Here is a 10,448-nt window from a genome sequence, read left to right on the forward strand (position 1 = left end):
AGTGGGAAGATTTATACCCCTGAAAATTGGCAGATGCTCCAAATCAGAGCTTTTCCCCTCACTCCTGGAAAACTAGTTATTAAACATTTACTGGCATACCACTGCCCCTACCCAACCAAGACTCTATGCTTAAGTGCTTCCATTTTCTCTGAGAATCTTTTGCTGCACACCCTACTCCTGATACCAATTTCAGATTTAGTTGGACATTATTTACACATTAGTAAAGGAATGCATTTAAGTTAGCTTTGCAGCCCCAGGGAACTGGGCCCTGGGTGGCCCATGCATGCCTCCCGGCTCCTCCTGACCTCCTTCTCCCTCCTCCTAGGATGCTGTCTGTGACTGCAGCACCCCGTCTCTCACCTGCTTTGTCCGGCCTTCCCGCTCTGCCATCCGCCATTCTCCTTCCAAGTGCAGGCTGCACCCTTCAGAGCCCGGGTGGGGTGGGGAGGAGAGGGCAGCCCCGCCCAGCGAGTGACAAAGCAGCTGTGCTCCCCACATCAACCAGCCCAGTCCCTGGATAGCCGAAGGGAACCAGCGGAGAGGAGATGAGGTGAGGGACTCTGCCCTTGACGTCACCTTCGGGAGCAGCAGCTGCTCCACTGCCAGAGAACAGCTTCCTGTCCAGGTAAAGCGGGGTTGCCTGCTGACTGCCGGGTGGTGATCTCTGACTTCCTAGGGGAGAAAGAGCAAAACTGGGCTTCTGAAGCATCTCCAGAGAGATCCCTTGGGAGCAAATCCTTTGGGAGCTGATGCCTGGGTCAGAAGAGCCAAGGAAAGGATATACTTCTGGCCGTGCCCCTCAGGGAAAAGGGCTCACAGTTGTTCCCTGCCAACTACATCCCCCTTCCTGGGGAGGAAACACCGAGGAGAACAGGCTTTGCTCTCAGGCTCACCTTGGGGCTCCCGGTGGAGCTGAACTGGGCATCATCCCCGCCTGTTCCTTCCCGCCACCAGCCCCTGCTCCCAGCCCTGCTGCTCTGGGGGCTGTGATTCTAGGGGGTATGATAGGGCTGTAGCCAGGACCAGGCATCTGCTTGGAATCCTGGAGCCCTGGATCCTCCTGCCTGTAGCCTGGATGCAGCAAGGACTGGAGGACAAGGTAGAATGTGCAGGGCTCAGGGTCGGGGAGCCACCAGAACTGCCTCCCTTGCTAAGGTGGCTTGGGGGACTCCAACCTTTCCAGGAGACTCCTTGAAGACAGAAATAGGTAGAGTCAGTCTCAAGACCTGGTTCACAGATCAACACCTAAATGCCTACTGCCTTGACCTCTGGGGCCTCTTTCTCTGGCACCTGGACCCCTGTGTTTATATCCTGTGGCTGGCAGAGGGCAAAGTCCCAATGAGAAACACCCCATTGGCCAGGCCTGGCCAGAGACCCCAGCAAGCCCATGCCCTAGGACATGGCAGTAGACTGCGGCCTGGAAACATGTTTCTTGCTTTCGTTGTTTATTTGAATTTTTCATGCTATAAATATTTAAGGTGGTTTTACTTTATTTTAATAATTTAATTTACCCCAAAGTCCCTAAGGTAATTTATTGGAGGTTGAGACATGTATTCTTGCCACTGGGACAATGCGAGGCTTCTAACACAATGAACAGGCGTGGGGTCCCCCATGCAGATGCGGCAGCTCAGCAGCCAAGCTCTGGTCTCCTGGTCAGGTTTGGACGGGGGCACGCCTGGTAGAGATGGAGCCTTGCAGCCTGCTCCCCCAATACCACCGACCGTTTGACCTCAGAGCACTGTTTTTCACCCAGTACCTGGTACTTGCCAGCCCCCAGCAGTGAGCCTATAAATGCTTGCTGACAGGGTGGAGGGCTGGACTGATGTCATCATTTCCCAAACATTCTCCATGTCCCTCCTCACTTTCCTCCCTCCCTCTACACCTTTTTAATGAGTCAAACATAGATAGATCACTAAGGCTCAATCAAGAGCATGGAGATCTCCAAGTTCCCTATGAGAACTCGCAGGAAAACAGGACTGAACTTCGAGAATGTTGTTTATTGCAGCTTTGCACATGGATCTGAGATTGTCTGCCAGCCTGCTCAGTTCTCACCAGCCTGCCAACCTTTCACCAGCTTCTCTCCTTAGCCTTATGGCCTCTTCTGGCTCTTCTCCCAGTCCCAGCTTCACGGCCTGCCCTTCCCCACATGCCGTGTGAGCTGCCGGAGCCATCGGGCGGATTGCTGCATGGCTCGGTACAGTGTGGCGAGGAGGGCCTCAGATGGCCTCCTCCTTGGTGCCAGTGAACCATTTTGATTGCACACACGCAGACGTGTGGCCCTGCAGTACCTGGCTGGGGCCCGGAGTGGAAACACCAGGATGAAGCAGCTTGTCTGTGGAATTCCCCATCGGGAGGACCAAAAACCAGCAGCTTTGCTAGGTTGCCCTAGGACTCAGGAGATGACTCTGCTCTCCCACCTGCTTCTAGTCCTGCCTTTTCAAGGTCACCTGGACAAATTACCCAAAGTCTTTCATCTCTATTCCCTATGGGCAGGACATGAGGGTCATGTCACTCTGACCAGCCACTTCCTCATGCCATAGTGACTCGTGTGGGCGGAGCAGGTAGGCCAATGGGGCCAGTACCCCTGGGAAGCTGCTGCTCCCACCCTAAAGGGCAGGGGTCTTCTCCAACGCTATCTCTAGGTGAGGGGATTCATACCAGGCCACAAGCCACCAGAGGCCTTCTGCCACCTCCCTGAGTCTCAGAGGGCCAGGAGGCTATACTCCTAGCCTTGGGGGGCATCCTTGAGACCTGAACCCCAAGGCCTACGGACCGCTCAGCCTTACCGTTGTCCTCGTCCAGGGTTGTCCTTGCCATTCTCATTGTCTCTGTGCGTGGCCACCTGGCCCCAAGCTGGTGTCAGAGGCACCAGCTCGTGTATCTCAGTAAAGTCCCATTCTCTACTTCCTGCATGCCATTGTGCAAGACCACTCAACTGCTCCTACAGTAGCCTCTGGACACGGGACTTGATGGGGTTGAAAATGTTACATGTAAATATTGGTTTGGTTTGATTTTTAGCATTTTAATTAGTCACTGGTTATGTTTTCTTTTGGGGGATGGGGGGTTGGTTTGTAAAAACTCTCTACTCTTTCGGAATGTGATTTCTCAGTTTGTTTGTTTCTTCAAATGCTTTTTAAGTCTTGGTAACTTTCCCAAAGCAGAAAACTGCCTGACCCACAGTGGGGATTCCTCTGGAGACTGGGGTCCCAGGAAGGAACACCACCCTTCTTCCCTTTCTTTCCTTTCCTACTATCCTCTGCCTTTTTTCTCCCGGCACCTTCTCCCTCTTCCATCCTTCTTCCTTTCCTCCCATCTCCACTCTCTTCAGCCAAAGTCCCAAGGAACCCTGGGGTCCTAATCCCTCTATAGACCACAAAGCTTGGATTCATCCTGTTGACACAAGTTGGTTGGAGGAAAATGAGGGACCAGTTAGCATGGCTGACCCTAAACTGGACCACTCATAATTCTTATGTCTGACCACTTCACAGAGCCAAATTAGACCCTCCTGGGGGCAGTGATGTCCATGTTTGAAATGAAAAGCAGATCTCTTTGGCTTATCAGTGGCTCCTAGATCCTGCATGCACAAGGCATCAGTGGCCAATTCCCTGTCCCCTTGGCAACTCTTTCCTCCCAGTTATTACCCCACCAAAGGTTGGCCAATTTAAAAAACACTTATAAGAGGTTTTTCTTTCTACAAACTCAAAATGGGCCTCCCCTGGACCTCCCCAGGGATCCTCCCCTACCAGCTGCTCTCCCAAGTGATAAAGTCAAGGGCCCGAAGATGACCCTCCTGTACCCTGAGCACCACGTGGATGCATCATGGCCGCCCCATGCATCTTTTCCAGTTTCATCACCCAGCCTGTTCTCTTCTTGCCCATCCAATTTCAAGGCCCTTCCTCCCTCTCCCCCTGTCCCAGAATGCCCCCCTTCCAGCCTCACCAGCTCCCCAGGCTCCCACTCTGCTTCATTAATTGCAACAATCCCCTGCACACCCCACCTAGAGCACTTTACTATTTAGAAGTTGCTTTCCTGTCCCACATCTCCTTCAAGCCTCTCAGGGATGACTGGGAGGAAGCCTTGTCAGGACAGAGGTTAGTGCTCGCGTTTGGCAGATGAAGATACTGAGGTACAGGCGTCAACCAGAGTCACCTAAGTGGGAAGTCATAGAGTCTAGACTAGACCCTGGGCCCACTGGGTCCTCCAGCCCAACTCTGTCCTGCTTGCTGTGTAAACCCACTGCCCCACTAGGGCTTGTGTGGGTACAGGACACCCAGAATATGCCACTGTCCTGCCTAGACATGGCATTAGTCCACTCTGAATCCCAGAGGTGATCTGGGGACTCCCTGCTTCAGAATCCTCTGAGGGCTCCATTGCCATTTCTTGGGTCCCACCTCAGCCTTCTGGGCAAGCAAACTGCGTATCTAACAAACTCCCAGGGAAATCTTGAGCACCAGTGGCCACATTGTTTTTGTTCACAGCCCTAACAGTTAGGCCATCTTTACCAATAATCACAATGCTATGTCTTAAAAAAGAGCACTAAACTTGGAATTAAGAGACCTGGTCCTCATCCCAGTTCTGATTTGGTTTAATTACCCTGAGGATTTCCAGAAAGCACCAGAGGCAACTTCCAATCATAGCTGTAAGGTTCAATAAGACAACAGAAAAAAAAGAAAGAAAAAAGCAGGAAGAGTTATCATTCCCCAGATCTGTCTGATGTAATTCCCATAATCATGCAATTAAATTTCACTCTTGAGTTTCCTGGAAGCCACGATAAAAAGAGAAACACATGAGATTTCATAATTCTCTTCCAGCCATGGGAAGCAAGCATATTTGTCCCAGGTGACAAACTTTTATGCTACTAATTTAGAGCATGTGTCCAGTTGCAATGTAAACCTGAGATACAAAGATGTTTCCCAGGTCACTATTAAAAAAAAAACAAAACTGCCACCAACTTGAATGACCTTGGACCCAGGATGAGGTGGCTAGTCTATGCCTCAGTTTCCTCCACTATAGTGTGGGAGAATGTCCTCCCTCACATTGGTGTGGTGGGGACCAAGTACAATATGGTGCCTGCCTGCATATCTACTTGGAAAAGCATAAGGTTCTACACAAATGTAAAGTGGTCTGATCACACTCATTGTCCCCAGGTCAGGTCCTCAGTGCCCTGGCCCTGGGCCTGACACCTCCCTCATCCCCCTCACCAACTTCAGTGAATCGAATGGGAGCCATAAGATAATATGAACCAATCCCCTTGCTTTTTTTTAGTTGTGGTTAAATATACATTAACATAAAACTCAACCATTTTAGCATTCACAATGTTGTACAGCCATTATTATCCATTTCCAGAACTTCTCATCACCCCAAGATGATACTCTGTACCCTCTAAACACTAACTCCCCATTCCCTCTTCCCCACAGCCACTCGTCACCCCTTTTATACTTTCTGTCTATGAATTTGTCTATTATGGGTAACTCATATAAGTGGAACCATACAATATTTGTCCCTTACTTTTTTAGATGAAGAATCAGGCCCAGAGAAGGAACTGACTTACCCAAGGTCACACAGCAAACTAGAGGCAGAGCCTAGCAGAACCTGTGTTTCCTGACTCCCTACAGGTTCTGCAGCCCCAGTGGTGAATGAGGCACCACCCTGCCATTCTGTGCTCTTAGTCGAGCCCCTTCTTCTCTCTGGGCTCAGTCCGTTGGCTCTCTACCTCCCACCCATCCTCTGTTACCATCTTCCTCTAGCTGGTTCTTGCCAGCAGACCGAGGGGCCCTGGCCCATGGCCAGGTGTTCCTCTTCTGGGCCCAGAGCTTCTGTGTAGCATCCCTCAGCCTTCCCAGAACCGCCTCCCCAGCTCTGCTCCCCTCCCATGTGCTTCTCTGTAACCCCAGCAGCCCCTACCTGCCCCCTGAGGCTCGCATTTCCCTCCTCTCACAGAGGTGCCTGTGTCTGTGGTCCCCCAACTCCAATCTTTGCTTTCATGTCTGGTGGTGTTTCCTGGGTTCAGTTTTATTTAGTCTGTGTTTTCTCACACCAAAGGGGGCACCTTTCCCCAACACCTCAGGCGGCATCAATTCTGCCAGCCCTTCTCATTGTGCTTGGCCCCAGCACGCCCCCAGCCCAGAAACACATCCCTTGACCCACCCTTGAGCCACATTGTCTCTGTCCACAGCTTCTGGCAGGATCCCAGCACTTCCCATGGGGTGGGGGAGAGAGGGCTTACATCCCTCCTCCTGGGTCCCTCCATCCTGCCCAGTCCTGCTGATTACAGCCTGGCTTGCGTTATGCTCTCCCTGGTCATCCCGCCGTCTGTCTGTCCATTTGACGTGCCGCCATCCTCTGCTCTCCCCTGGGCCTCACTCCCCGCTGGAACAGCTTGTCCTAGCAGAGCCCGTTGCTCATCCTGGCTCTGCCCCTTACCCCTCCCAACAGTGTTTGCAGTTTGGAGAATCCGCAGACTCAAGTACCAAACGGGACATGATTCTGGGCCTGAGTCCCTGTCCAGCGCTCTTCCCTCACCTGCCTTGGACCCTCCCTCGTCCATCCTATCAGACTGGCTTCCCTCCCTGCCCTTCACCAGCCCTCTGGATCCCGGGCCCTGAGGAAAGGAGCTCTGGTTTTCTCTAGGCGTCCTTGAAGAGCCGAGGTGGGCAGGGCATGGCTGCCTTGTCACCCCCTATTCTGGCCCCACTCACACTGCCCCTGTGGAGACGAACCTCAGCTGGGAGGTGACACCCAGCCCAAGGCTGGGCAGATCTCTGAACTTCTCCAAGCTGGGCTGGTCCTGGGAGCCTCCCTGTTCTCTGGTCTTACGATGAGCACCAGGATGATCCTTGGGCCCCAGAGCACCCCTTGTGTTTTGGGGTCCTTCATCACCGTCCTTTCTCCACTGGGCCCTGGAGTCCTGGCTCCTCCCTCAGCTCTGCCTCTCATCTCTGTGCCTTAGTTCACCTCTCTGCACAGTGAGGTTCACAAGACTGTTCCCAGCGGTTTCCCAGGTACTTTGGTGCCTCTCAGGCCAGGCCTTGCTGGCTATACCCCCTCCCTGGCACTGCCTCAGAGCACCAGGTTGCTGAGGCTGAGATGCTGGGAGGTTCTCAAAGCAGCTGGAGCAACACGTGGGAACTTGATAGAAATGAAAAATATTGCTCCTCCCCACCAGACCTATGAAATTAAAGCTTCTGGGTGGGACTCAGCAAGATGCGGGTTTCACAAGCTCTCCAGGTGATTCTAATATAAGAGGAGTTTGCCAACTGCTGACCTACACTAGCAATTAGTGCAGCCTGGTAAGGGACTGTCGGGGAACAGGGGGAAAGCCCCAATCCCACCTGGACTCCTGAGAGATCGGGAACTGTCATCCCCTCCCCCTACAACAAAACAGAACAAACAAAACCATGTCCTCCTCTTCCTGGAAGCCAGAGGGTAGGAAGCAGGCAGACATTTTTCCTTTGCTTGCCCCTGGCTTGTTTCCAGCTCTGATCACTTCCCCTATTTCTCTGGGTTGTACAAAAGGCTGTGTGGATTGTGCCAACCAGGCAGGTGATGGGAGTCCCGGAGGCAGGAGACAAAAGACCCTTACCGTTTACCCTTGAGAACCTCACCATAGGCTCATGGCCTCTCTTCAGATGGGAAGGAACCTAACTCCACAAGGAAAGAATCCTAAATCCCCAGCTCCTCCTCCTTCTCCCACCTCCAAGGAGATCTTGTAGAGAGTGCCCAAAAAAACCAGCTCCAACCGCCAGTGGCTGGGGACAAGAGCCAGAAGCTGTCCTTCAATCTCATCCTGGCCCCACCTCTTCCACCCCCACCAATACTGTGAAGCCCCCTTCCTGTCCAGCCTGGTTTCTTGGTGAGGGTCCTGCAGTCAAAGGCCCCGAGGACCCCCAGGGAAAGGCCTTCGGGAGGGAAGGGACCAAGGGCATCCTTGGGCCAAACTGTCTGCCTCTTCTGTCCACTGTTCTCTTCTTCCCACTCCTGTCTTCAAAAGGCTCCTTCCCAGGATGGATTGGGTGCTGGGATGACTGGTCCAATCCACCAGCTTTCCCTGCCTCTGTGTCTTATTTTGGACGTGAGAAAAACTGTACAGTGTAAACTTACAAATTGTTTTTAATGGTTGTAGATTGGAAATAAAGTATGTCATATGAACAGTTTCCCTGGACTTGGCCTCCTCTTTGATTTCTCTTGCAGGGTGGGTGGGGTCCCGATCAGATCTGAGTCCTGACTCTACCCTACCCCCAGTTGCCTGGGAAGGAGGGACCCCTGAGAATGCTACAGCCAGCTTGCTGATCTGGGGTCACTTGAGAGGGGCCACCAGATGTCCCAACTGTTGACTGCTTACACCTCAGAGTCTCCCGTGAAGTGTGATATGACCACAGAGAAACAAATGCAGAGTGCTCAAAAATGGAATTGAACCTGCAAAAAACTTTTATCATGGAAAAAAAAAGGACACTTTAGACATGGGTTAATGACCTATTACAGTAGGATTAATTATCCTAAAGCATTTATTTTATTACAGATATTGTGAACCAAGAATTTGAGAGCTGGGTAGTTCTGACTCAGGGCTTTATGAGGTTGCAGTCAAGTGTCAGTCAGGCTGTAGTTATGTAAAGGCTTGACTGAGGCTGGAATATCACTTATATGCCTGGCAGGTCAGTGCTGGCAGGAGGCCTCAGTTCCTCCCCACATGAACCTCTCCATAGGGCTGATTGAGTATCCTCACATCATGGTGGCGGGCTTCTCCCAGAGCAAGTAGATCTATGAGAAAGGAGGGTAAAAGTCACAATGTCTTTTATGACTGAACTTTAAAAATCACACACTATCATTTCTGCAATATCTTACTTGCTATATCAATCAGCCCTATTCTGTGTGGGAGAGGACTGCACAGAGTATAAACACCAGGAAGCTGGCTATCATCTGTAATTCTACAAATGTCTTTTTTGAGGGCCTAAAACTTGGCCTGTGCTAAGCACTGAGGGTACAATAGATGGGCTTGGAACACAGAAAAGCAAATGTCGGTGGCAGGGGAGAGCCCTGGGTGTTCAGGGAGCCGAGAGGAATTAAGAAAGGCTTCACAGAGGAAGGGGCACTTGAACGGGCATCTAAGGCTGAGATGCTGATCAGATGAAGGGGACAGTGGTGTGTTGTAGGCAGGAAACTGTGGAGAGGTGCTTCCAGGAAGAGAGAACAGCATACACGAATTCCTGGCAGAAAGAAAGCAGAGCAGAACTGGGGAACTGAATAAATCTGATGTCACTGGAGTGGGGAAAGCCAAACGAAGAGGCTGGGTCAGATCACACAGGGCCTTGTGAGGTAGGGGATGTCTACATCCTCTGGACAGTAGGGAGCATTAAAGAACTGAAAGCAGGGAAAGAGGAGGTATTGGGTCTAGATTTCATGAAGCAATATTCTCACTGTGCTCCAGGATGGCCAGCCCTGGTGGGCACTGTTCTGTTCTCAGGGCATTGACAAATGAGAAGTTGAAGGAGGGGGGCAGGTGTAGAAGGAACTGGGTATCACTGTGCCTCAAAAAAGTGACATTCAGGGAACCAAGAGCAAACTCTGCTTCAAATGGCCGTTGGGACCAGTACGCTAGAACCACAGGGTAGAAATTTTAGGAAGGCAGATTTCTACCTTTCACCAGAAAATTTTCCCAAGGACCACAGCTGCTATGGAAGGATAACCACAGTCACTTTTCAGCTGCTGCTCCCCAACTCCTCTTTCAGGCTTCACAGACTGCTCATAATCAGCATTTGGAAGTTTCATATCTGAAAGAAAGGACTGGTTATGCAAGGGGACATTTTTCTGGCATCATGTTGGGTGCTGAGGAAGCAACCTCCTCTCTGGGGTCTCCCAGGCCATCAAGGGATAGTGGAAAAGGCACTGGCTGGGCTCCTAGCAATGCAGAAGGGGCATCTGGTTAGCAGTTTGGGGCCTCAGAGAAGGGTCTGAGAGAGATGAATCCTCTAATGAGGCTTAAAATTGGAGAATTTTTGGGGAAAAAGTAGGGATGAGCTTCCTAGGCAAAGGGAATTGTTTAAGCAAAGAGCAGAGGCAAGAAGCCATGGGGCTGGACAGAGGAGTTCTAAGCAGTTGGGGAGTGGCCTGCAATGAGGCTGCAAAAGAGTTCTTGACCTTTGCCATGTATTGAAGGGGCCGCAGGAGTAAAAGCGCTGAAGCAGGAGTGGGATAGGATGAAGCAAACTGGCCACCGAGCTCCAGTCTGCTTTGGGAATTCACAGTCCACATTTTTGGAGTTAATAGGACAAGGGACAGGGGGGGCCGTAATCTATCAACGGAGCCGGGCATAAGATGACCCATGATGCACAGTATTCCTTTGTCAAGTAACTCTCTGGACCTCTGTTTCCCTATTTTTAGATGGGCTCTGGGCCCGTCTGATTCAAGGACACGATGGTGAGGCACATCCCCAAAAGAGACTTCACCGGGCG

The 10,448-nt window shown here is 51.5% G+C and overlaps 1 protein-coding gene across 4 annotated transcripts in view; it reads left to right on the forward strand.

Annotated features, from left to right (window-relative positions):
- Window positions 1-8,153, forward strand: part of MTCL2 (microtubule crosslinking factor 2) — a 69,911-nt gene extending 61,758 nt beyond the window's left edge. For 3 of the 4 annotated variants that reach the window (XM_037012710.2, XM_017674441.3, XM_037012712.2), the window contains one exon: window positions 326-6,578. In XM_037012710.2, the coding sequence (XP_036868605.2) occupies window positions 326-475 (150 nt within the window). In that variant the 3' untranslated portion in view covers window positions 476-6,578. Of the gene's footprint in view, window positions 1-325 lie in introns of all 4 variants that reach the window. The other variant, XM_037012713.2, reaches the window with a different exon arrangement.
- The last annotated feature ends 2,295 nt before the right edge of the window (window positions 8,154-10,448 follow it).

Source organism: Manis javanica, chromosome 5 (assembly GCF_040802235.1).
Source record: "Manis javanica isolate MJ-LG chromosome 5, MJ_LKY, whole genome shotgun sequence".
NCBI classification, from domain to species: Eukaryota; Metazoa; Chordata; class Mammalia; order Pholidota; family Manidae; genus Manis; species Manis javanica.